Here is a 27,916-nt window from a genome sequence, read left to right on the forward strand (position 1 = left end):
GGCTCATATACTATATTTTCTGTAATAAAATTCTGAATAGAATATTAAGACTCATTATACCTAAGAATGTCTCCCCAAAGAATTTTAAAACTAAACTCCACTCTGCTGCCAGCTAATCCCCCATCTATTTTCCACTTATAGTGTCACAACATCAGAATATGAGAAGCCGTTCTAATAAGTTTTTCTTTTTTTTTTTTAATTTGCAAAACCACGGATCAGGAATTATCTGAAATATACTTTTCAGAATCTAAGTTGTCACATCACCTTCAGGATGTTTTCTTTTTTGTTAATGCCATGTGACAATAAAAGATAACCACAATTTTTATATAAATAATATTTCTGTTAAAATTCTGATCTCAACTTAACTATTGTTAGTTTACAAGTAAATAGGTAGATATCATAAATTAGGGTAAGCAAAGCATGCAAATCTAAAGAATCTATATCTGAACTCCTAGATTAGCATTAAAACCAATCACCGCAACAAATACCTCAACAGTATGCCTCGAGTGGAGAAAGGAAGCCATACTGAACATTCAATGCCACAACTGTAAGGTTTTCGGAGAAGCACCTGTGGCAGTTTCAGCAGTTTCTATATGGAATGCTCCCCCTTTCTAGGATTACTTGAAAAAATCAAGTCAATTCGAATTACGTAGCTGTAAAACATTGACATGTGTAGTTTTTACAGATTCAGAATCTTCTGTGTGATTTAAAACGGGCAATGGTTCATAAAACAGGAAACTTAAATAATAAGGGATCACATATTTGCAGGCAACATTTTGATTAAAAATACATATACATACATGAGGTGCAGAAGCACATTTACTGAGCGTAAGCCATTGTCATGTGACCACCTTGACCAAGAGCTATTGCTCTAAAACACTGCCTTTTCAATTACTTCTAGTAATTTTTAGCATGAAGCCAATTTAATTATGTCAGTTATTTCAACAAAAGTTTAACAGTATGGACTAAAAACCATTAACTCACGATTCTGGTTACTTTAAAATTTGGTATGCTGTATCTCAAATACATTAGTAACTATTCCTAGATGGAAATAAGCAAATACATGGAATCATTAAAAAAAAAAAAAAAAAGATAAAAATACATTACTAAATGTCCATTTGTACAGACAAAACATTACAAACATCTAAAATTTCTTCAGTAAAAGGAAAACGTGTATTTTTAACCCTTTGGTATCCAAACTCTTAAATACGTAATTATGAAGACTTTCTTAAATATATTCTTCAGGTAACAATAGGAAGAAACTATTTTTTAAAGTTTCTACTTGAATAAATTTGGTGCCAAGTTTTCAATTCAAGTTCAACATTACTGAGGATAGTTTTATGTTGCAACTGAACCCCAGTTATGTTTGCATACATTAAAATATAACAGCATCATTCAAAGAGTCTGATGAAATATTTAACCTGCTCCCACTGTAATTTAGCAAAGGAAAAGACATTTGAATTTAGAAATCATTGGTTTTACTTGAAAGCACTATATAAAAGCAGTGCTTAAACAAATATTAAAACCTATGTATTATTCAAGCTGTCATGAAAAACAATCAAAATTCTAAACTGAATTTGTCAGCAACTCTAGAATACTGTCAGCCTGCCATCTATCTGCTCCTTTCCAGCAGGCAGAACTTCATCAGCTATCTCGGGAAGTAATTCCTCCACCTTGCCTGCAACAGTTTAATAAAAGGAAAAAAGAGCCAGAAAACTGCAAGAGCAGACCAGACTGCTGTAGTGACAAGCAGGTCAGGGAGGGAACGCTAGGTCAGGACTGGAGCACACAGGACCCAAGATCAGAAACCACTAATCCAGAGTTACACTGCTCATAAATTTCATGGTTGGACTATTATTCTGAAGGGCAAACAGGTGAACAGATAAAAAGAAACCACAAACTTCAAACATGAATAAATGTCTAATGAAGTTTGCCAAGGGCAAAAGCTGCAAACCAACTTCCGACACTAATATTAAATATGCTCATCACATGATTTGCCCTAATGAAAATTTTGCTTCTAGACAGAGCTCTACGGGTAAGCAAATAAAGGTGGGTCATAAACATGGACCAAACTAAACCAACTCCATTTCAATTAAGAATTTTTAAAAGTTCAGCAAAATACTTTTTTCTGCAACATTCAAAAAAGTCTATTATGATCACATTTTAAGACTTTTGTTACTAAAGCCAACTGTGTCTATTTTCTAAATTAGGCAAGAAAGATTTTTTCAGAGTGCATCACTGAACTTGCTTATATAAGGTTATAGATGCTTCTCCAGCTATCTGATGATCACAGTTAAGTTCCTCCTGGGATGAAAATAATTAAGTTAAAATATATGTAACCCACTGGAAGATCTGGTTACCACAGAATCAATGGCTTCTACAGAAATGCTCTCCTACAGAAAGCTATGGGACTTTGTCACAACGTAATTAAACACTGGCACCTGGTATAATGTAGTATTAAAATGGACTAGCAAATTGGCCTTAGATGCAAGCAATTCTGAATCTCTAAATCCCACTAAATCCCTTTATTTCTACTCTGAGGAATTAAAAAAAAAATCTACTTTTATATCTGGTTGATATGGAAACATTCTCCACTACATCTCTCAAGAAAATAAAGACAAAAATAACCAAAATCAGTCAGTGCCAAAATGCTAAAAGGAAAGATAATTCAAGGCTAGAAATGTGTACTTTACAAAGTTGTTTGTAAAAGGTCTTTTAAAAAAATTTATATATATATATATATATAAATTTTTCTTTTGTAAAAGTAAATGCCAACACATAAACATTCAGGATTGATCCCAATCTTTTGGAGTCAAGGAGGAAATGTTTGATTGAATCACCATGCAGGTTACATTCATCTTCCACTGGCATGACTAGAGCCCCCAAGTCACCTGAACAAAACAGTGCCCAGCTGGCCTGTGGGAACACAAATTGGCTCTCTTGCTTCTCCTCACTGGTCACATAAAAGGTGGTCTTAATTATCAGCAGACAGCAAATTTTCAAGAGTCCTTCTCTGAAATCACATTAAAACTTAATTTTATATTGTTACTTATTTGATCATCCAAAAGAAAAATAAGGCAACGACTTTTCCATGTTACTATATGTCCTTCTTCCAATCAAAAACCCTGTGTGTGTAGCAAGTAGCATTCAAATCTTGGCTGCAGTGAAGAACTGAACTGCCATATAAGCAAAGTTAAGGATGATGACAGTTTAACTTACTTAATGAAAACTCCCTACTTGAGAAAAAATGAGAGTGAGAAGCGTCTGTAGAGGTTTAGATCATTTAAAGTATACAAACATTTAGTCTGGTCACAGAACTGACACTTAATCCTGTGTGTTTTTATTTTTAGATGTAAACAGTGGCAAATAACAATGACAATCATATAAGGAGAAACAAAACCTCACATGAAAAAGAAAACTTGGCACCAAAACTCAAGATGTAAAATAAGAGAAGAAAAAGAAAGTCCATCAACATACTCACGTGTGGTGCTAGAAAATGTGCTACGATGCACAGCAGCTGACATGCGTTATCTTACAGATGCAGCCTACATTGACAAGTAGGTTATGTAACAAACCATTCTAGCCACAGATGCCTGGTACGCTTGCCCTCACCATTATCTACCCCACGACCAAAAAAGCAGCAACTTCAGATTTTGGCCACTTTACGTAGCAAATATATAAAAAGCAAAGTAGGAATTAGCAACAAAATTATTAATTACCACCAAGTGTGATAAAATACTGATACAAGACAGCTTTTAATCTGGTCACATAAAAAGGAAAAATTTCCACTAACTCCTAAACACTATAGCATGTAATATTAAAATTAATAATCTGGCTCACTTTGAACTGGAAACAAAATAAGTTAACTTTAAGTAAGTAAATTAATTCTGTGCCCCTTGATGACCTTAAAAGAAAAAGGCATTTTATTTGCTAGGACTACACTTTACCATATGAGCAGCATAACAGGAAACAAATAAAAAAGTACCATAATTTGGGGGAATCAAACTATTATTTGTTGGTAGACTAAAAGTGTTAAACTATAAAAATGTGCAGAATAGATATTAAAAAGCAATGTACAATTTAGCTTACTGGCAAAACTGACATTTTATCTAGGTGTTAAAACTAAATAACCACATATACAATAGCAATAAATAATGATTACTTGTGCTCTATCTCCAGGCCAAAGACATATAATTTTAAAAATTGCTTTTGGCTAGGTGGCTCAGGCTAAATATTTCTTCCAAAAAATATCTGAAAGTTCAGTCAAGGGAAATCACCATATGCAGGGTCTTGAGGGAGTGGCTCTTATACTGAGAAGGAAAAACAAACTGGCACTCGAGGCCATGCTCAGTCACACTTGGTGGGAAAGAGACACTCGAGGGTCCTGTAACAAGGACAGAATTGTAAATAAAATGATCTCATTTTAAAAAGACACCTATTAAAAAAGGACATAGCGCAAGAAAGATATTTATTGGTTCAAAGGATTAAGCTATCCATTAAAGTGAATAAAACTAACATCTTAGTAATAAAATGCTCAGGACCAATTAGAGTATTGTTTAGAAAAATAAGTCACTGAAAAGATCAACTTCTAATTATTCATTATTTCAATAAATGACAATTAAGGAATCGAATCAATTATTTTACGACTCTGTATTTTATAATCAAAGCTTCTGTTATTAAAATTAAAGATTTAAGTTTTAAATCTAAAAAACAGCTAAGAAAACTGCATCTACAACTTTGCTTTAAAGCAATGCAATGAGAATCATCTTGATGTTTTCTAAACTGTGTAAAATATATTCATATTATCAATTGTTTTTACATTACCTTAAGTTATAACTACGTATGAAGCCACAAGGTTCCCTGCAATGTAACAGTTAACACAGGTCATATTTATAACACTAAATGGCTACATAAGTAAATGATCCAAGCCCAAACTAATGTCTAATCTTAACAATAATACTTAATGAAACAGAAGCTAAGATACTAAGAGCCTAATGATAGCCCTTGGTATCAGACAGGCCTTTCATTAACCTATATGGTTCTGCTGTCCAGGATCTGTTTTCAATATTTATTATAATACAGAGTCAAAACAATGAAGTGGAAACCAAAGGGTTAAACTAAGTCAGTTTTGTGGGTTTTATTTCTCCCAAAGTCTAAATTTTCACATTTCCAATTAGAATAAAGTGGTTTGTAATTAATTTTTATGAAATATTCAAGACACTCAAGGTAAAACAAAAAAGCTGATATTATCATAGTTATTTTGGTTATTACAGCTCTATAGCTTACACTCAATATTTAAGGGTGAAAACCGCATCCATTTTGTTAATGCTGTGAACTGCAGAAGAAAAATTTTTACAATGAATCTTTAAGAGAAAGTTAATACAAATGAATTAAATACTGAAATAAATGTATAATGCCATGGCTAGCTAATGATTTGCATACAAGATCACATTTTAAAATTAATACACTTAAATGTTAATACTGTTCTCTCAAGCTAGAAATAAGCCAGTTGATGTAAACTGGGCTAAAACAAGGATATTCCAAAATAATGCCATCAGTATCAAAAACTCAGAGTGAGTTTTTAAGTCTTTAATGTGTACAGTTCCATTTTACAAGGAATTATAAAATCATTAAAGAATCATAATAGGTTTTAAAACATAAGATGTTCTCATATCTGCTAAAAGATGAGGAAACCATCTTTTTAGCAAAATTAAGAAAAGCTAACTGTCTGCAGGAATTTTTTTGAGCCAGAGAGGCCTGAAAAGATATTCTAATCCAATTCGAGGCACTCATTCTGAAATTAAAACTTGGCAAAGTTTGAAGACTTGCCCACGGTGACACAACTAGTTAATGGTAAAGTCAACAATGCCAGGCTCCAAATTTAATGAGTTAACTGTTCTTTCCACCCTAACATGCTCTCTCTCTCACGGCAAGAACGCTGAGGCTGCTGGGATTCAGCCCCTTCTGCTAGTGGTCAACTCAACTCACACAACAACTTGCTCACTAATGCCAACTGATCTAAAAAGCAAAACTCTACTACCAATATTGAAAACAAAGCTCAGCACTTTTGCTTGCTCTAAGTCCTGTCTCTAAACACGACACCCCTGACCACGTCTTTGGTTGGCAAGAATAAACGAAGATGCTTACTCGGCGTGAGCCCCGTTAGCCACCAGGGCACTAATGCAGTCCAGGCTCCCAGAGCGAGCCGCCTTGTGAATAGGAGTCTCGCCCTCACAGTCCTGAAACGACAAAACGGAAAGCATGCAGACGCGTACAAGACCCCCACATTCTGCAGTAATTCACAAAGGCCACGTGCCGTCTCGTTCCTCTGAAATAGAATAAGGTGAGCCAAATTTGAAGCAGAACACAAAGAAATGTAGATGTGAGGAGAAAATAAAAGCAGACCAAGGAAGGAGCAGGTTCTCCTGAGTTCTTAGGTCAAGAACAAAAAAATCAAGGGGCCTCTCCAACCATGACAGCACGTACACTCTAGGCAGCAATTTAGAAATAATTTTTATGATGGAACACAGCACAGATGCATGTAACACCCCAAATTATTATCCTCAGACAGAAAAATAGTAATCAAGGCCTAATAGCTAATGTCTGGTCTAGTTGACCCATGTTCATCTACGTCCACCCCAGGAGAGCCTGAGTCGAGACACGCCAGTGCCTCCCCTGGATTTTTTATCTCGAGCCTGAATTAGGACTATACTTTAGACAAGACAGCTAAGGTTAAAGGGTCAAGAAAAAAATGGGAAGGGAGAACACAGGGTCAAACACAGGCGGCTCTGTATACAACTCAGGCTGTCTGTGATGGGGGATTTTGTTCAAGGACTTTTAGAAAGGATGCATTAGAACCTGACTGACCCTTCAGGAAACAATGTTGAAGGAGGCACAGGAAATGAGCAGACTCGGGGAAATGACTCTGAAGACTCATACGGGAATCAGAAAAAAAACAAAACAAAAAGAATTACTTTACACTGTATGAATGGACCAAAAAAAAAAGTGAAACACAGTTTCATTCATAGGCTCTCAGGTAAAAAAAAAGGTAAAGGAAGATACAGCGATTAAGAGAAGGAAGTTGTTTCCATTAGAAAAACTGATTTAGGACTTTCTGCCTCAGAAGTGCCAACTGACTAAGCAGCAACAGTTCCTGAATCACTCACATCCCATCACCACTGAATGCGAACTTGGCAGTAGAGAACTACACATAATTAAGGGATAAAGAGATAAAGCAGGAGTGGGGCAATGGTGCACAGTGCATGGCACTTGGAAACATTAACCCACGGGGGGAAAACTGAGGTGAGGACTAAACTAGAAAGAAGGAGCGGTAGAGCATCTCACAGAAAAATGTAATATGAAAGACTCAACTGCTTACTGGAGGGAAAAGTCAGGTATAAGCTCAAAAGTGATGTAAAGTTCCAAACAGGACAGTCCCAATTTTGAAGAAAGAAACAAAATCATGAGGCTATACAGGGAACTATCCAGTGAAATCAGACTTAAAAAACAAAACAAAAACCTACCCTACTGTCTGAAAAGGGGAGGGAAGGGAGAGAGGAGGTACATAATAAGGACAAATAAAAATTACGTACACGTATTGCCAGGAAAAGTAGAACTAAGATTTAGGTGAGATTCTGCCATACCCCACAAAAACTCAAGAAAACCAAAAAGGATTTTAAAAGCTATCTTTGGTACAAGAGGAAAAAGGTTTTCTATACTACTTTGAGAACAGGGTGGGATAGCAATAGATGCCAGAGAAAAAAGCAAAACTACCCTGCTCCTGTTTAGCGTTCTACGAGGAGACTACTTAAGCTGGGAAGGGCAGAATAAACACTATTTAAAGAAAACTGCAACCAAGAGAATGAGAGTAAAGAGCCATTTTAAGGTTACTCACATCTCAAGTTCAGACCAGTCATATTTCAAAAATACCAAAGAGTCTGTAATATGATTCTAGAACTACTGCTGGCAAACTCTGAGTCATAAAGGACAGTGGGAGAGGTGCCAGAAATCTGAAGACGGACAAGTCACCTTGAATTTTAATTAAGAAAATCTTACTTCTAATCTAGTTACAAGAAACTAAAGGCAATATCAGATGCCAGCACCATTCTAGAAGGGGTATTAAAGAGATGACTTACAAAAAGTGACACCCATGGGTAGCCACTATGGACTTATAAAAATAAACCACTTAAAAACTAACTTCACTTCCTCTTTGGGTAAACTTAGAACGCTGAGCCTCCAGACAGCACATCTGAGCTTCAGTAACCCCTCATGCCAACCTTAGACATGGCACAGCAAGTCTCTATTAAACTTGAGGAAAAGGAACTTAGAATGGTTAGAAACTAACATGCCAAAAGAAGAAAAGGTATGCTAAGGTTCAAAAAATTACAGGCACACGAAGAATAAGAAAAACCTGCATCTAGTTGTATAAGTTTATGTGGGAAATGAGAAAAACTGTCTACCTTGAGATGAGCCAACAGAAAGCCTACCGGGGCCTCAGGGTCACTGGGTGCCTGTCGCAGCAGCCCAAACCGACAGCCGAGACTCGGACGGGCCGAAGCTCCGCACGTGAGACCACAGCCAACCAAGGCCCTTCCGGGAGCAGGGCCGAGACACTTAAGAAACCCAAGCGACACCCTCGTACATGGGAGGACGTGGGGATGCTGAGCCAGGTGGGCTGTTTAAACGCAAGAGGAGAGCTGTAAGGAGGGCAGGATCTGGGGACTCTTGCCCTGGGAGCAGAGCTGAGGAGGGATTCCCACGTAGTGCTGTCTAGAGCAGCTGGGGGGGGGGGGGCGGGGAAGGAGGAGAGTCTCAAACCTTTTCTCTGTGGGAAATACTGAGCTGCTATAAATCATTACATGAAAAGGGGGCTTCTGGGTTTAAAAAGATTTGAAAAGCAGCGTTAGACAATTTCTTTAGATCTCTCTAAATGTTATGTAACAATTTAATGAAAATCATCATATAGAAAATTTATACTTAAAACTCCACATGAATACTAATATTAATTACTGCTATTCATGGGCTATCCGTATTTTATTGACAGGGAGATTGAGTTACAACCAGTAAACCACGTGCCCAAGGCCAGAGAGATGAGGAAGCAGGGTGTGCCCTTTCTACCAGGAGAAAAGGGGGGCGGGGGGGGGAGAATCCACGAGCAGGAAGGAGACTAGTGGGGACAGGCGACGCCTAGCACCACAATGGAACACAGTCGCCCACTTGTAACTCCTGAATTCACGGACCAAAGCAACAACGCAGTAGAGGAGCACGCGTGAAAGAAGAAGAGCGGAGGGCAGCAGGGGACCCAAAGAGCTGTCCCACATCCAGCTTCCAGCTTAGTAACAGGAACAGGCCTAAGATCCAGGGTTCTCCCCATGCGCCCTTCCCACCCAGTCTCTTAAAGAGAACAAACTGCCCCCTTATCCCTCACCCCCTCCCCTTTCTCACTGACCCTCGTTTCAAACCACTGCTGAAACACCTTCCCGCAATTCGGTGTCCAGGCGTCACTGCCTACAGGACACCTGGCTACCTCTCTGCGTCTCATCATCACCTCCAACCCGCAGCTGAAGCGACAACTCGTGCTGGTCAACCTGCTAACGCTAACTGAACCACACACACGACTGCAGATGACTCAACTGCCGTTCTCTTGCTGGGAACAGATGTGTTCTCACCATTATCTGCGGAAATGGAGCTAAGGCAGCTGTGAGCAGAGGAGCCAGGAAACCTAGGCTCAAGGCCAGGCTCCTTCAGTCACCAGCTGTGACCTTGGGCAACTCACTGTGGATCACAGTAAGTCACATAACAGGCGAAAGCACTCTGAACACAAGGCATTGCTATGTGACGGGCCAATTACCCACACATAACTTCATAAACCTAAGTTCCAGTTAGCCCACAGGTAAAGATATCAAACTCTAATTAACGCCTCAATTTAAAACTCAACACCACGTAATTAGAACTGGAAGAAGAAAACAAAAACCAACCACGTCCATCACGGGCACTCCCTTACCGGTTTGTTAATGCTGGCTCCTGCTTGGATCAACCAGACGAGGCACTGAGGATGTCCCCCAAAGGCGGCGATGTGGGCCGGGGTCTGTGCGTAACGGGTGGTGGAGACATCCAGTGTGGCTCCAGCTCTCACTAACTGTATTAAGCACTCCAACTTGGAGAACGGCAGGAGGGGGGATGAAACAGGCATAAACGTCAGTACACTATTAAACGTTACACAGATATTCTAAATTCTGTAATGGAGATGAGTGGCATTTTTTGTTAAACTTTTTTTCTGTTTAAGAAAACAAAGTTAAGTCATTCCTTCCCAGTATCATACAAATTTTAAAAGGCTTATTTAAAGGAACATTTTCCCTCGTCCTTGTAAAAGAAAGTTGGTACACAGGAATAGGAAATCGAAACAATGGACACTATACAAGTTTAAATATTTTGTTTTTCCTACAACTGAAAAACCCCAAATCAATATAATACTGTAAATCAACTATACCTCAGTGTTTAAAAAAACCAAAGTCAGAAAAGACTAGATTGCATATTCACAGACTTTTGTCAGATCTGAGCTTTGCCACTCGCACGCGCTATTCTAAAGAAGAAAAACGTTACAGCGATTGGTCGGTCAACCCTTCACGGTCAAAGACCATTTTCTGCAGCCTGCACTGGCCGCGCTGGCTGAATACTCGGTCGAGGCCCAGCTCCAGGTTAGCTCCTTAGGGAAAAGACGCGTGGAGCAGGTGAGAGGGCAGCGCTCCCTCTTTTCACACTGTTTGTACAGAACCCCCCCCCCCCCCATCAAAGATAAAAAGGCCTAGAGCACAGCTGAGCTCTGCCCCTAGCAGGTGACTAAAACAAAAAGCCACAGGAGGCAGGACAAGACTTTGCAGCCAGGCATCGGTGTCATACTCGCTTCTGGAAGAAGAACCAGCACCCTCCACAAATATTTAGCAAGTGCCTCCCGTGTGCCAAGCACGGCGGGAGCAGGCCTGCTGTCCTCAAAGGTTTACGCTGCTCCGCCCAGCGTGTCCTCGGGTCCCTCCCGAAGCACAATGCAGCTAGCAAAGAAAAAGCTCTCAGTGCCACCAATTCTCCTCCTGAGAACAGACCTCAAGCGAAGAGCAGCTACACGCGGGTCTCACCCCGTGTCTCTTACCCGCTTCCAGCAATGTAAGCCCTTCCCTGTAAAGGACAGATCACTGCCATCAACGGTTGTGCGAGGTGAACACTCACAGGTGGTGGCACACTGATTTTTAACACATGACCTGTCTTCCAGGAGTCCGAATCTGAGGGTAATGGCTGATAAAGAGGTACCACTTTGATATATTTTTATCTATCGCCTTTATCAATGCACTGAGCGAACAATGCCGGCCAATACCAGTGATAAGAGGAGCAGGTCTGGAGCCCAACAAAACGAAACAAGGATGAAAACCGCCTGGTGCGCCAGAAGCGGTCAGCCGTCACATCACCTGAGAGCTCGCTGCACGTCAAGTCTGTTACCTGTGGGCTGGATGTGGAAAATCCGGTTTGGAATTCTGTAAAGATGCCGTTCAATAGAACAGCTCGTAGAGGCAAGGCGTAATCAGAGCTCCTGAATAACGGTCAGTCCTCTGGGGGCGGACAAGCCTCATCAACAGGTCAGGACCCGGTGCGGAGCGGCCCGCCTCTAGGAACGCGGCGGCCTGAGGGCTGGGAGGGGTTCACCGCACGCGCCACGCCCGCCCGGCTGCCTCGCGCGCAGGCTGAGCACAGCGAACGCGTCCGCGCACACAGACGGAGGGAAGCTGCGGGCAGGGCGCGGGGGGACAGGTCAGGGGTGCGACCCGGACGGCCTTTTCGCACACACTGAACGTTACTTTCTGCGGCCCCTTCCGTATCCAAGACTCTGCGGTCACTGTGATTAAAGACAACGGAAAACCCCGAAGTAAATGCCTCTGGCTGCAGCTTTTGGTCTAAGAGGTTCACCTGCCGCTCGCGTTCTACGGAAGCAGACACTCCGTGACCTCTTACTGTGAAATACACAGGCGTGAAATCGACCGCCCTAAGCGCTTACGGCTACTGTTAATCCCCAGAGATGCCCGAAGCAGCCTCGGACTGGGAGACAGTCTGAGTAACCACTTGTAACGAGGCCGACCATCTCACAGGACGCACCGGGTGGTCCTACTGGGCGTCCGTCTCAACCAGGGTTGGGAGGATCGGAATCCCGAGGGGAGCCGTCTCCCAGAAAGCTGTGCCTCTGCCTCTTACAAGGGCGCCTGTCCCCACAGCACAAAAAGCACAAGCGATGCTGGGAAGCAACGCTTTGAGCGTTGCCTGCAGCTTACGGTACAAGTGCACAAGGCGCCCTCGGCGGGGAGATCACCCCCCAGCCTGGGGAAGCCTGCGTTCACGGGCAGAGAGCGAAGGGCGGGAAGGAGGGCGCTTTCTCCAGGGCGCTCGCTCTCGGCGCCGGTACCCGAGGGCAGCAGCGCTGCGGGGCGCGCCGCGGGCTGTCGCCCAGCCCCGGCCTCACCCCTGCCGCCACGACTCCCCGCCTCCCTTCGCTAACGTAAACCTGCTTCCCTCTGCGAGCGCGCTCGGCCCCTGCGTCCCCGCAGTTCTCCCTGCACTGCGAACGCAGCACCTCGAGCAACGCGAAGCGGCTACGTCAGGTGCAAGAAGGTAACTAACCACAACACAACAATTTCACCCCAAGCCGGGAACACGTTTCACCATCATCCTGCCTGTGTCTCCGCAAAACCGTTTCCTGACTTCAACCCAACCCCACCCTGTCAGGGCGAAACGTCTTCAGAAGGCCCCGAACGGGGGTCTCCGCGTCTTCGTCACGAAAGCCACTCTCGACAACAGCACCGTGCACCTGCCTCTGCGGCCACCTCTCCCGGCGCACAACCCCCTTTACCGCACCGATGAGGAAGACGCCGCCGCAGCTCTTCAGAATTCAGAGCAGCACGCTGCCCTTCCGATCTCGTGACACTTCAGACACCACAGGTGTGCCTAAGCCGGGCGAGCCGAGTCCCAAGCGCCCGGACGACATTCCACACGGAGGCCCCCAGCAGCTCGGTCCGAGCGTCACCTTCCCCCGACCCAGCCGTCGGGGGGCCCCGACGGGCTGACCACGGAAACCCTCTAACGCGACCTTCGGGCCGCAGCGGCCTCCCGCCCGGGCGTCCCCGTCGGAGGCGCGTCAGGAGGCCCCGCGGCCTTCCTCACAGAGGTTTTCCTCAGAGAGGCTCCGGACTCTCGCGCGCCGCCCCGGGGACCGCGTCTCCGCACCTCGACCCGAGCCGGCCGCCGCGGGAGGCCCGGCCCTCAGCACCGCCGGCGGCCAGGAACCCTCACCCGCCCGGGCGGCGCCTCCGGGAAGCCGCCCGCGTTCGAAGCTAGCGCCGCCGCACATGCGCCCCGGGCCCCTCCGGGCGCCGCCGCCGCCGCCGGGCCCGCTTCCGCCCGCGCTCCCGGCACTCCCCGCGCGCCCCTCGGGGCCCAGACCGCCCGCGCCGCCGCACATGCGCCCCGGCCCCTCGGGGCGCCTTGGCGGCCGACCCCGCTGGCGCCCCGCGTTCCCGACACGCCCCGCGCCCCCCACGCCTCGGCCCCCGCCTTCTCCGACCCCCCACGGCAAAACCGCGGAAGATGGCGCCTTAAAGCGCCCGCGCCCACCTTGCCGAAGTGCGCGGCCCAGTGCACGGGCGTCCAGCCGTAGAAGGAGTCCTCGGCGGCCAGATGGGCGCGCGGCGTGTGCTGCAGCAGCGAGCAGAGCGCGGCCAGGTCCCCGTCGCGGCAGGCGCGGTGCAGCGGGAAGCGGAGCGACAGCAGCTCCTCGCTGGAGAAGCCCGCCTCCACGCCCGCGCCCGCTCCCGCCGCCGACATGGTCCGTCACCGGAGAGCGCGGGCTGGCGAGCAGAGAAGACGCGCCAGTGAGGACCCGAGAGGCCGCCGCCGCCGTCCGAGCACAAAGGAGCGAGGGCAACACCACCGCCGCGTCCCGCCGGCTGCCGAGCAGAGCGCGCACAGGGGCGGGGCGGGGCGGGGCCTGTGGCGCCAGGACTGGGGCTGGCGCCGGGAGACGCCGGGCCAGGAGGCGGGGCCTGGACCGTCGGGGGCGGAGGCCGGGGGCCGTGGGGCGGGGCCTACTCCTGGAGCGGCGGGGAGGGGGAAGAGGGCGGGGCCAGGAGCAGGGGGCGGGGCAGGGCGTGGTGAAGGGCAGGGGACGGTGCCAGGCCACTCCCGGGGCCCTGCAGGCGGCGTGGGCTCTGCGCCGCGCCTCCTGTCCAGACCCCAGGCCCGACAGTGTCCCGACCCCCGTTGATGAAAAGCTCCGGGAGGCGCAGGTTTGGGGTTTGGGCCCGGCCCTCTGAGGTTTTGGCGGCGCAGCTCTAATTCGCTCAATTAATCAGGCGGGGCGTCTGCGGGGACCTGAGGGCAGTTCCCGCGCTTTCTGTCCTGCTAGTCTGGCGAGGTGGGCTGCACGTTTTCGAGAACCCATGGCAAAAACACTGAGAAACATGGCAGCATGCAAGGAAATACTAAATTCTCTTTCAGTGATCGAGGATCACAGATTTTTAAAAAGATATTCTTTTCTGATTATGAGTAATACGTCAAAATCATCAATAATTTCACTGTCAAGGGATAACCACTATTAACATTTATGGCTATTTCCTTACAGTACTTTTGTAACCTTATGGTCTGTTTCACTTGTATATATTCGTTTTCCTTGTGTATATTGCTTTCCTTTTTTCTTCTACAAAATTCTAAATCACTGTAATTCGGCTTTAAGTAGGTAACCAGATGTCTGGGAAGATATTGATGCATACGGTAGCACATTGCAGCATTAGTTAATAAAACAAGAAATTAGAAACCTAACGCCTAGCAAAGGGAAATTGTTAATTTATGGTATAAATATGCAACACGGTCATCCACGCATCACACAACAAACGTGGGTTGAGTACAATAGTGGATGAAACGCTGGGAAATGCTCCAGACACAGCAAAGGAGACAACATAGCGGGGATCTCACCTTAGTGAGCAAGTACTCATGGATGGGAAGTGTGAACGAGACTTAGAATCTGTCTCCCATCAGTTAGATGAGGCAAGAAAGGAAATTTCAGTAATTCGAGCAATACTTTTTTGTTTGGACCAAAAAGGTAGAAGTATGCTATAAACCCATTTCGAGCTTGGTCCACTCCAGAATTCAATTATTTTTCTTTGTAAACACCATGATGCTTTTAATCTAATTATCTCTTTAAGATGTATACCGGGGACTTCCCTGGTGGCGCAAGTGGTCAAGAATCCTCCTGCCAATGCGGGGGACACGGGCCCGAGCCCTGGTTGGGGAAGATCCCACATGCCGCAGAGTAACTAAGCCCGTGCACCACAATTACCGAAGCCTGCGCACCCTAGAGCCCGTGCGCTGCAACTACTGAGCCCGTATGCTGCAACTATTGAAGCACCGGCACCTAGAGCCCACGCTTGGCAAGGAGAAGGCACCGCAATGAGAAGCCCGCGCACTGCAACGAAGAGTAGCCCCCGCTCACCACAACTATAGAGAAAGCTTGCGCACAGCAACGAAGACCCAACGCAGCCAAAAAAAATTTTTTTTAAATAATAAATAAATAAATAAAATTTTAAAATTAAGAAAAAAAGATATATACCTGGGCGATGACTTCCACCCTTCCTAGGAAAGAGGCAGCCCATTTTGCAGAAGGACATAAGCACACCTTGTCATCCGTAATAATGAGAGGGGAGTAATCTTCCTTACCCTACCTTCTGCGAATGATGAAGCCGAGGCAGAGATAGGCCAAGGAACTTGCTCAGGGACAAGCTGCCTGCCTGTGGCAGAGCTTAGAATAATATCCAGACCAGTTTCCAACCCACAGTTAGACTTTTTTTAACCTTGATATTTATTTTGCATAGAGTCCTAAGGCCTCGGAAAACAAAGCAGGTTACAGTGATAGGGTGCTTAGAGTTCGTCCTTCCTCAGCTAAGATGACTTTCCAGTTTCTCGGGGCTACTCGGACCATATACATATTGAAGTCGCTGTCTAGAAATAGATTAATATGATGATGGACCCCTAAAATATGCTGCATGGTAATTGTGGGTATGAGACTGATAAAGCACAGTCTAGGGAGTACTGCTAAAGTCAACAGTCCAATTGCTTGGTCCCAGGTTTTGTCCAACTCTTACAATCATTACTAATTACAGATTTTTCTTTAGGACTGTTGTTTTTAAAAAGCTCTAGGGAAAAAGAGTGCCTTCATGACTCACATCCTTTTTTTTTTTTTTAAATTTATTTATTTTAGGCTGTGTTGGGTCTTCGTTTCTGTGCGAGGGCTTTCTCTAGTTGCGGCAAGCGGGGGCCACTCTTCATCGCGGTGCGCGGGCCTCTCACTATCGTGGCCTCTCTTGTTGCGGAGCACAGGCTCCAGACGCGCAAGCTCGGTAGTTGTGGCTCACGGGCCCAGTTGCTCCGCGGCATGTGGGATCTTCCCAGACCAGGGCTCGAACCCGTGTCCCCTGCATTGGCAGGCAGATTCTCAACCACTGCGCCACCAGGGAAGCCCACATCCTTTGTTTTTTATTTGATAAAGCAACCATAAATAAATGACAAAGATTCTCTCCTTGACCGAACTCTACTCAGGATCCCCTGAATTTCAATGAGGCCTCAACTTTTGGACTTGAGTGTTCATCTCAGCATTGTCCAATTCTAGCAAGAATCCTGCCAAGTTGGTTTGGCTAGAATCCCCTGGCCCCCATCTCTGATAACCCTCCAAATCTAATTGGGTTCTTCGCCCTCCCACTACCCCCAGATGACCGCTCACCCTGGCTTGCCTTCAGCAAGAGTCCTCTTAGGTCTGTTTAGCCAGAACCCCGGATGTTTAGTTGACCCTGATGGCTCCTCTTAGTAACTCTCCATCCACCGACACCCACCCTGCTCCTTGGCTCTGAGTTCCCGCTTGCCCATGTGGCATTCAGAGTTCAGTCTGAGCTCTTTCCTCGACTGCAAGAAAAAAACAAGGTCTCACCAGTCCCATTGCAGGGGTCCCTACACCCATATGAAGGCCCCTCCCCCTTGGATCAAGTCTGCCTTTCCATGCTTTAACAAGTGTCTTTGAATAATGTCTTCTTTAACAGCTTGAAATAATTTTTTTCTTTAACATAAGCAAACTTGGGTATTTGAAGATATGATTCAAATACATGATGGAAAAGAGAAGGATTCAAAACTCAATATATGTATTAGAAACAAAACCCAACTCAAGCCTGCCTTTATGATTGGCATTGTGTTTTCCAAAAAAGGATTGTGTGGTGAGGAATTGCTCACATAGGCAGCACTCAGTGGAAGGAAGCTCCCGTGGGAAACGCACAGAGGGGTCCACACACTTGGTAGATGGCGGCGGGACTCTTCTGAGCGCTGCTGTCACCCTAGGAACGGGTCACGGTGAACAGTGTGTCATGGGAGAAGAGAATGGAGAGCAAGGCAGGCCCGCGCTGTCTGCCACAGCTGGAGCTTCCGTAATTCCTGGAAGTGCCAGCCAGTGAGGGCTTTGCTGTGTTGGGTGAGGGAGGGGCGGGGCGCAGAGGGAGAACCAGCTGGTGGGCGTGCAGCTCGCTGGGGCGGGGAGGAGGGTCCACTCTGATGGCGCCCTCAGCCTGGCCTAAAAGCGGGACCAGAGCCCAACTGTTCTGTTCTCTCTGCTGCCCCTTCTCCCCGCCCCTCCATCTCCCACCACGCTGCCGGATCCATCTGTGAAGAAGGCAAACCTGCTTAAAATTGGACGTGAGAGTCTGGGTCCACTTGGGCTACCATCAAAAGTACTGCAGACCGGATGGCTCAAACAACAGAAACGTGTTTCTCCCAGCTCTGGAAGTCCGTGGTCAGGGGGCCAGCTCTGTGGGTTCCGGGGAGGCCTGTCCTCCTGCATCACGGTTGCCTTCTCTTGTCCTCACGCTGTGGACGGGGGGCCCCGTTAAACCCTCAGTACAAATTTGCTGAGTGATGATGTGCAATGCACGCTAGACTCAGATCCATTGGCCACTGCTTTTCAGAAAGAGAGACACGCCCTGGACCAGGGATCTTGGCTATAACCAACATTAAGGTTCTGGAATCTTACTGCTTGTCCTGTCTTACTTATATCTTGTTAGAAAAGTGATTAGCACAAACGTTCTTAAAATGAAATAGAAACGGAAGGTCTGTGCTCCCTTTAGAAGCAGACTGTGAAAGCAGAACCATGGGGACGGAAGGTGAAGGTTTGCAGAAGGGAAAGGAAACAGCGGGGTGGCCGGCCGGTGCCCAGAGATGGGGGCAGCCGGGTTGGGCTGCTCCTGAGCAGGGTCCTGCTGGCCACTGAGGATGACCGCACGCGCCTCCTGACCCCTTGACCTTTAACTTGGCAACCACACAGTCTGTTAAAATGTTTTAGCTGATTCCTTAACTTCCCAGTGTTATCACTGGAGAGAAAAGCCCCAGCGAGTCATGACTAGTATTAAACATGCCCGGCTGGCCCCGTGGGCAGGGTTGGTGGCCCCTCCGTGGAGCAGGTTGGGAAGTCCCTGCCTGGCCACCCTGAGGCCGGCCTTCCAGGCAGAACCACAGTCTTTGGGCGGAAGCTGCTGACAGCTGCTCGCTGGACCAGACCCAGGCACCTGGTGCGATGGGTGTTTGTCACGCCTTCCTCGCCCATCCTGACACTCCCACTGTTGGATTTATTCTTTAAGAATGTTCCAGAAACAAGAGCATGTAGCCAGACAGGAATCTCTGTTACCGAGGAGAGTATAATCCTAGCCCCCTGAGGAAATAACAGGAGTTAGGTTGTCAAATTAAAAGTACTCTTGCCCAGGAGGCCCGGTGGGAGCAAAAAGCTCTGGTCACTTGGTCCCAAGGTGGTCTCTACCTGGAAGACCAACACGTGGGTGCCTTTTTCATCCCGCTTCCCTGGAGCCCTGCACCCCGTTCCTGGGAGCATGGGGTGGAGGAGGAGGGAGGCCCGAGCAGCGGTGGCCCAGGGCACTGTGGCTGGTATTCCAGCCCTGCGCCCTTTCTCTGTTTCTGTGGGCGAGGACGCGTGAAGAAAGTATATTAATGGGTCTCCTTGCTGGGGGAGCATTTCTCAGCCTGTTGGCTTAATCTCCTCATTCATTAAAGAAGACAAACATTACCCTGGCTCGGCAAAAGGGTCTTTGTCAGGGTCAGTGGAGGCTGTGGTTGTGAAAACGTTTTCAGATTGAGAAGATCTAGGTTACTAACTGTTCTCCAAAGTACCTTTATTATTTTCCCCACTGCCAGCAATTTATAAACATTTCAGTTACCAAGTCTTCCTGGTATGAGGTATTACCTACTGCTAGATGTTTTGTTTCTCTTGAAGACTAAATGACAGTGTCCGGGCCCCCGGGGGTCTTGTTGTCAGAAACTGGAGCCACTCAGAACGTGTGCCAGCTGCCCTGAGTGTCCCCTTGGAGCTTGCCTGGCTCACGGGCACCGCTGTCCTAGGGCTGCTGGTGTGACAGCGCACTGACCTGTGGCTGAGAGACACTGCCCTTCCCTGGCCCCTCCATCCCAAATGTAGGGTGGACTCTTCCTCTTAGTTCCTCAAGGCACAGCAGAGAGCAGGCTGTCACTGTGGGCAGCACTTGCCGAAGGTTTGGGGACACCAGCAAGCGCTTGCTGCCCTCCTGAGAGTAGCTGGAGACCAAGGACTGTTGTCACTGTCGTTCATGTGACCGGCCCCGCTCCACTCCCTGCCTGCCTCAGTGGATGAGGGGCGAGAAGAGGGGTGAACCAAAGAGCTCATACCACACTCAAACATCTAGTTCCTGTGGATTAGACAGAAATGTGAAAGCAAAAGTGAAAATGGTTCAGAAGGAAACAGCAGACCATCTTTATGGCGTTAGAGTAGTGAAGGATTTCTTAACAGGACTCATGAAGCAACCCATAAAAAAAAAAAAGGACAGCTCTGGCTATATTATAATTGATAACTTCATTTTGACAAAAGGCACCGGAAACAAAGTGAACGATAAGTGGCAGACCGAAGGACATAGTTTGCAAGTCTTTCAACAAATAAAGCATTCGTATTCAGCATAAAGAGTCTACAAATAAACAAGAAAAGGTGAACAACAAAAGAAAGCAGGCAAAGGACGTGGAAAGGCAGCTCACTGAAAGGAAGTGTACATATCCGGTAAGCAAGTGAGCAGGGGTTTCTCCGGCCCTGCTGCATGCGTCAGCACCATCAACAGGTGAGTTGGCTCGGTAACGCTAGTGTGATGCTCTGCGTTTCGACAACAGCTCTCTTTCCCATGCATACCTTTTCAGCCACTGCTCGTCCCTCTGTTTCCTTTCATAACCTAACTTCAAAGAATTTGCAGAGTTATTGCTTCATGTTCCCTCCTCAGCCCATTCCAGCTGGGTGTCAGCCCCCAGGACCCCCCTGGAAGAGCCCTGGTCAAGCTCAGCACAGACCTTCCTGTTGGCCAAGCCTGTGATCAATCCTTCATCCTAATCTTACCTACTTGGGCGCTCAGCGGGTTGGCCCTCAGCGCCTTTTCCAATCGCCCTGATCTCCTGGCTTCCGTGACTCTCCAGCTCTTCTGTCCCACCTCCAGAGATTCAGTGACCCCAGGCCTGGGTCCTAGACCTTTTGTTCCTCTCCATACTTCCTTCCTAGGCAATGTCGTCCCATCTCACGCCTTCCTATGCTGTTTATGTGCTGATGATCCGGAAGTTCACATCTCCAGCCCTGCGCTCTCCCTCAGCCCTGTCTTATAAATTCAGTTCCCATCTGCATCTGGATCTCTGCTAGGCGTCTCCACGGATGCCCCAGATGAGATGCTCGGGTCGCCCCAGACCTGCTACCCACACTCACCCCCACTGGGTTCTCTGCAGTGGCTCACGTCCAGCACCGGGGGCAACACTCTCCACTCCCACACACGCCCTCACGCGGGTCCTAGTGGCCCTGCCTCCAGGGGACCCCCTGCCTTCCTCTTCCCCTCCTACCACCCAAGCCACACTCTCTCACTTAAACCAGCGTGACAGCCTCTCCGCTTTTCCTGCCCAGCAGCCAGAGGATCTTTTCAAGATGTAAATCCAACAACAGCACTGCCTTAAAACCGGCCAATACCTTTTCCTTGAATTTAAAATCCAAATGGCACAGACTTGGAATGTTAAATTGTATTTAATTTTAATTTATTTAAGTTTGAAATCTTAAACTTGATTCAGTTATTGGGAAAATGCTGAGTATTTTTAAACAACCTAAAAACAACTTGGATACGGGTAGCTGCTCTTTCGACTACAACTATCCTGAAATCTAAATGCAGATCAGATATTCCCAGTGAAAATCAAATTCTACGACTGAGATGTGCTGCAAATGCAAAGTGCACCTTGAACTGTAAAAACTTAGTAAAAGAATATAAAATATCTCACTAATAACTTAATATTGGGTACATATTAAAGTTATACTATTTTGGATACATCGGGTTAAATAAAATAGATTATTCAAGCTGGTTTCACCTGTTTATTTTAGTGTGGCTAGTGGAAAATTTTAAACTACATATATGTACCCTGTATTTTGTGTCCGTTGGTCAGCTCTGGCAGGTTGGAAGCTAATACATCATCTAGCAATAAATCAACGGAACTAGCTGAGGATTTTTTTTCTACTGAGAGAAGACTACAGGTTCCTTTGATTGAGCACCAGTCTTGACCGAAGGCCCATTTTCTTCTTTGGAAAACTGTCTATTCAGAGCCTTTGCCCATTTTTACTGGGTTATTTGTCTTTCTATTATTGAGCTGTAATAGATCTTTTTATTTATTTATTTTTAAATTTTTAATTTTATATTGGAGTATAGTTGATTAACAATATTGTGTTAGTTTCAGGTGTACAGCAAAGTGATTCAGTTATACATATACAAGTATCTATTCTTTTTCAAATTCCTTTCCCATTTAGGTTATTACAGAATACTGAGCAGAGTTCTTTGTGCTATACAGTAGGTCCTTGTTGGTCATCTATTTTAAATATAGTAGTGTGTATATGTTAAGCCCAATCTTCCAATTTATCCCTCCCCTGCAATAGATCTTGTATATTCTAGATACAAGTCCCTTATCAGATATATGATTAAAACAAATTTCTTCTATTCTGTGGGTTCTCTTATTTTCTTCATGATGTAGCTGTAGATATACATTTTAAGGCATTCTTTTTTTTTTTTTTATTGTGGTTAGAAAAACCATAACATTGAATTTACCATCTTAACCATTTTTAAGTGTACATCTCCGTAGTGTTAAGCATATTTACGTTGTTGGACAGCAGATCTCCAGAGAACGGGAGCTCAGCTCTCTGCCTGGGACCCAATGCACTGACTCAGTTGTTTTGGATACTGTCACTTAGATTGGGGACATTTTTGTGTGGTCAAAATATTAAATCATTACACTTTCAGGATTTGGAAACTGCTGTACTTAGAGGAATTATAAGGTTCAGAGGTGGACCAGGGGAAGGTCAAAGTCAAGCATCTCTTTAACCTACAGAAGGTCATGAAAAGGACTTGTAATATCTTGTCTTACCTGGGGGCAGCAGGGCTGTGTAAACTGATTACATCTATACATCCTGATTGGCAAAGAGTGATGGTCATGATTTTAGAACATTTAGTGAGAAGACCCTGGCCTCTGGTTTAGAAGGCCTGCTGGGGTATTGGGTCCACCACAGGCCATGTGATGGTGTGGCAATGAGAAAGTCACTTAACGTCTCTGAGTGGAGGTGACACCTCCCTCCCAAGCACTGTGGTGAGGGTTCAATGGCATTGTGTGCGTGGAAACAATTCACAAATCACAAAATACTCTAAAAATGTTGGCGAGGCATTCTGGGCAGAACTGTGTCCCCTCGAAATTCACACGTTGAAGCCCTAACACCCAGGAACTCAGAATGTGGTTATATCCGAAGATGGGCTCATAAAAGGATGGGTACGTTAAAAGTGAGGCCATTAGGGTGGGCCCTAATCCATTCTGACTGGTGTCCTCTAAGAAGAGATTTGGACACACACAGAGGAAACACCTTGTGAGGACACAGGGAGAAGATGGCTGTCTGCACGCCAAGGAGAGAGGCCTCAGGAGGAACCAATGCTGCCCTTGACCTTGGACTTCCAGACTGCAGGCTGGGAGACAAAAAATTTCTGCGGTTTAAGCCACCCCATCAGTGGTACATTGTTATGGCAGCCCGAGCAAACTAATACTAGAGTCAAGTAGGAAAAAAAACCAGAAGTAATGACTCTGAAACATCCATTTATTGATAGGGAGCTGCAGAATGATGCCATAGAAATAAGAGAGGCTGGAAATCAGAGCTATTTGCTTCCTGCTCGGCCACCGAGTTACTTGATGACTCGCGAGTCTTAGGACCTCTCTGTGCCTCAGCTTCCTCGTCTGGGGTCTTGGTGTTGGATTAAAGGCCTCATTCTCTGATTCCAATCCCCCAGTCCTCTATTTTACAGTCATATTGGTGACATCAGGGAATGAGGGGAGAAGGGTTTTGTCTGTCCTGAGAAGAGTGCACAGCTGGCAATTACAAATAAGATGGTTTAGTTTGATCCAATCTCCAGCTGCCTTTATAAGTGGGCTTTTAGAACAAACACCAATCCATTGCCAAGTCTGCACCACAGAGCAAAAGTTCTCTCTCCTTGGTTGTTTCTAAAGCAGGATTCACGACCTTCTCCAGACCCACCTCTCCGGAGAAATGGGAGCAATCTCACAGGCCTGTTCCAGCCTGTTCACCTCAATGTGCTGAGCTTATCCACAACCAGAACCAGTTTGGATAAGAAGCCATGGAAGACACGCTGACAGTTGCTGAACGAAATTTTTCATCTTCTCCCAGAAAACGCTGGTGGGCCAAATCCTCTGTAGCTAAAACACTGATGGTGCAAAGTCGGGGCCAGCTCCTAGAGCATGTCCATCTCTCTGTGCCGCAGCCAACGTCATTCTGATAAACCAGAATTCCAGTGCAGTGAAAATTACTTGAAATTGGGTCATTCCTAGGGATTGGAAAGCTTTCTTCTCTGTAGAGATCTTGGTTTCACTCAGGGATCAGATGCAAAATACTTAAGCACCCTCGGGGTCTGACAGTGGCTACGTGGCCACGGGGAGGTAGGATGTCAGCCCCCCCTCTGTGAGGGTCAAACCACGTGGCTCCCTGGAAAGCTGGTTCATCTCCTCATGACAGAAACCTAGTGTGTGCTTTCTGAGCCTTCACAAAGCAATGGAACATACTCTGTGTGTCTGCATACTTTGTACACGTGCTTGTGCACCTTGCACGATGCTGCAGCAGGAGGGGGTCATGGAAGGGATGGCTGTCAGGACTTCATAGGCTCTGGTTCTTCACGGACAGATTGGACAGATGTGATGGTTAATTTTATGCATCAGCTTGACTGGACCACAGGGTGCCCAGATACTTGGTCAAACATTATTCTGGGTGTTTCTATGAGGTTGTTTCTGGATGAGAGTCACATTTAAATCAGTGGGCTGAGTAAAGCAGATTGCCCTCCCCGATGTAGGTGGGCCTGATCTGAGCAGTTGAAGGCCTGAACAGAACAAAAGTCTGACCCTTCCCCGAGTAAGAGGGAATTCCTCTTGCCAGATGGCCTTCCAACTGGGACATCAGCCTTTTCCTGCCTTTGGACTTGAACTGAAACATCAGGTCTTCCTTGGTCTCCAGACTGTCAGGCTTCAGACTCAGACTGGAACCACACCATCTGTTCTCTTGGGTCCAGCTGGCCAATTGCAGCTCTCGGGACTGGTCAGCCTCCCTAATCACGTGATACAATTCTTCACAATTATTGTACAGTCACTCTTTCTATATTTATATGCACATCCTGTTGGTTCTATTTCTCTGGAGGACACTGACGACTGCACAGCCTCTGAGGTTATGTTTTTCTCAGAGCTCATCCTGGTAGACAATAGAAGCTTTGGACACTTATTTTTCAGGCTCAATTAGATTTTCATTTCTTTTTTTGTTTAAGGAAAAAAACCACACTGCCTCTAACTTAATACTTAAATAGGTTCATTTTATTTGGCACTCCTTGAATAAAACGATTCTCCTTTACACAGAATGGTTAGTAATTCTATTTTGTTTTTCTTCCTAGAGGCGGGGGGTGAGTGGGCAGTCCTGGTTTCTCAGGCTAGGTTCTGTGTCCCCTTGTGGTTTTTGCCTCCCTTGAACAAACTTTTACACTTCTTTCTTCTTTGCTTGAGAGAATTTCCTGTTTGGAAAGAGGAGATTTTCTTGAGAAATTCTAGGTGTTCCTATGAGCCTGCGCTGCAGACCCTCCCGCGGTTCACTCACCCCTGTGAGCCCCAGTGAGGCTGGGGAGTGCGGGACCAGGGGCAGCGCTGGATCCCCTCTTTTGTGGTCCTTGACCCAGAACAAACGCCTTCCTGGGGTCGCGTGAGGTGCGACCCTCCCACAGGTCCGGGTGGGCGGGTATGTGTGCAGACCGCGGGCTCAGCACTCAGCAAGCATCGCCTCGTTCAACCCCCTGCACCCCAATGAGACGGCTGCTCTGAAGACCTCACTTTGAGGACGAAGATGCTGAGCCTTAGGATGTGCTGTCACTTGCCCAAGGTTACCCCAAGGTCACACAACCCACTGGGGGCCCGATGGGGATTTGAACCCAGCTTGGGGCGCTCTAAATCCTGCACTCTCAACTGTTACCCAGCCCCACCAGCTGGGAGTCAGAGCAGCACCTTAGTGAGTCCTTCTCGGTTTCCCCAGAGGAGCCCGGGGGCTGGAAGGACACGGGAGAGGCGGGCGTCCAGCGGGGGACAGAGGCCGGCCGGGCGTTCTGAGTTTAAGGTGCTGGGCGTCACCCCGGTCGGGCTCAGAGGATGTTAAAGACACAGGACAGAGCCCCAGGGGACCCGGGTGTGTTTGCACGGAGGGAAAGTGGGGAGCGTGGGTTGAGGGGAGATGGTCAGTGAGCGAGGAGGGGAGGGAGCCGGCAGCTCTGGGGGAAGAAGAGGCCTCGGCCAAGGTCGGGGAGGAGCCGGCAGGGAGGTGGGGGGAGCCCCCGGACCAGCTCCGGCCCCAAAGTCCAAGGCGGGGAGGCCCCACTTCAGAGCAGCTGGGCCTGTGCCTGACGACACCTTGAACCCCTGGGAAGTCCCGGTGCCAAGCCTGGAACCCCGTCCTCGGGGGCGTTGAGCCAAGGACGGGATGGAGGCCCTGCCGTATGAGATGATGGGGGCCCGGAGGAGCAGCCGGTAGGAAGCGTCAGGACCCAGAAGCTCCCCCAGGCTGGGCCGCTAAGGCCCCCTGAGCCTCCTCGAGGGCCTGGGACGTGCGATCGGCGAGGGCGGGGCCCTGGGTCGGGGCTGGAGGCGGTAAATGCCGGGAACTGAGACAGTGCCTGGCGTGAGGCAGGTGCTCGGGGCTCATCAGGGTGGCAGGTGCGCTGGAGGAGTTGCCTGGAGCCTCCACGCGGCTGCCAAGTCTACCTCGGCGAGGCCGAGAGGACAGGAGGCCAGCCTAGGGAAGAGGCTCAGAGGAAGGTCCCGGTGACAAGCGTGGGCCCCGGGCAGAAGGCGCGGGGGAATGCGGGGACCGACTTCAGCGGTGAGGAGGCCTTGGCGGGGGGGGGAAGCGGGGTCCCAGGCGGGGTGGGGGGCGCCTGCAGAGGAGGGCGCATCCCACAGGCCGCGCGGGACCTCCCTGGGCCCGGTCACGGGGGCAGGAGACCGCCGCACGTGGCTGTGTCACGGGGCCCCGCGTCCCCGTTATTCCTGGGAAAGAGGCACGGCCTCGCTCGGTCCAGCGGAAAGGGAGGCGACGCCCGCAGGTGGCGCGGGACTCCTGCAACGTGCACGTGCTGGGCCAGGAGACCCCCGTGCGCCCACGCTGGTGCCCCCGGGACGGCGTCCCTGCTCCTCCGGAGCTGCTCTCAGGGCACGCGGGGCCCTTGAGTGGACGCCTTACGTCCCTTCTCACCAGGTAAAAGAATCCCAGCACAAGCACCCGTCCTCCACACTTATCGATTGCCGGGTGGCCCCCAGTTCCCTTTACCTAAAGCTTTCTGAAGACTTTCAGTGATTTTTTCCAGAGCTGCTAGGCTTTTAATCTGATAAAGTATTTCTTGGTCCTCTTCTGTAGGAAAAGTTAAGCACAATGATCTAGATTTGACACACAGTTGTGGTGTAATTCCAAACTTGTGCTTTTCCTCTCTCCAGGCCATCTGGTGCTCCACCCAGGCTCTTAGTCTCTGCACCGTCTCCAGAGGCCCCACGTCCCACCATAAGCCCTTCAGCCCCCTTGCCAATGGTTCAGAAAGGTCCCCGGAGCATCAGCTGGTCTTCCTTTGTCAGCACAAACTCTATTCATCAACAGTTCCCACCCCCTTTTCTTATCTTCCGCCCCCAGGCCATGTGACATCCATCAGAGTAAGACAGGTATCATTAAGAAACCAGATATAAAACACTATGTTAAAAAAAGATCAAATGCCAGGAAAAGGAATAATTTCACTATAAATTCCACCAGCCCCTTGTGGTGAGGAACCTCTTGCAGCCCAGGAAGGGGAGTGAGAGCAGCTCCCCTGCCGCACAGCCTGGAGTCCACGTCACAGAGTCACCCCCGGGAGCCCTCCTTTAGAACCTCTCTGCCTCGTGACTCCGAGGTCTGGCTCATGAGGACGATGTTACGAGGCCTGCACGTTTGTGTCTCTGGGGGGTCAGTGGTGGGTTCAGGGTAGCCCCGAACAGTGAGTCCAGGAAACGTAGGATCACTCCGCTCGTGGAAGAAATGAACGCACCCCCAGCGGGTGTGAGGCAGCCTGTGTGCTGGGGGTTGTGCGTCTGTCTGGAGGGGAGGCCGTTGAGCAAAGGGGAGGCTCTGCCTGTGGTGACAGGGGCAGGAGGCCCGGCATCTGCTCAGCAGAGTGTGGGCGCCCGGGGGACCGGGGATGGAGAGAGGAGG

General features: G+C 47.7%; 1 protein-coding gene across 2 annotated transcripts in view; it reads right to left on the reverse strand.

Moving 5' to 3' along the window:
- ANKRD10 (ankyrin repeat domain 10) overlaps positions 1-14,022 on the reverse strand; it is a 33,008-nt gene extending 18,986 nt beyond the window's left edge. Inside the window, exons 1-3 of one of the 2 annotated variants that reach the window (XM_036831984.1) lie at positions 13,651-14,020; positions 10,004-10,156; positions 6,148-6,239 (exon numbers count right to left, since the gene is read on the reverse strand). In XM_036831984.1, the coding sequence (XP_036687879.1) occupies positions 6,148-6,239; positions 10,004-10,156; positions 13,651-13,860 (455 nt within the window). In that variant the 5' untranslated portion in view covers positions 13,861-14,020. Of the gene's footprint in view, positions 1-6,147; positions 6,240-10,003; positions 10,157-13,650 lie in introns of both variants that reach the window. The other variant, XM_036831985.1, reaches the window with a different exon arrangement.
- Positions 14,023-27,916: the final 13,894 nt, after the last annotated feature.

The sequence above is a fragment of the Balaenoptera musculus genome, chromosome 18 (assembly GCF_009873245.2).
Source record: "Balaenoptera musculus isolate JJ_BM4_2016_0621 chromosome 18, mBalMus1.pri.v3, whole genome shotgun sequence".
Classification (NCBI taxonomy): Eukaryota; Metazoa; Chordata; class Mammalia; order Artiodactyla; family Balaenopteridae; genus Balaenoptera; species Balaenoptera musculus.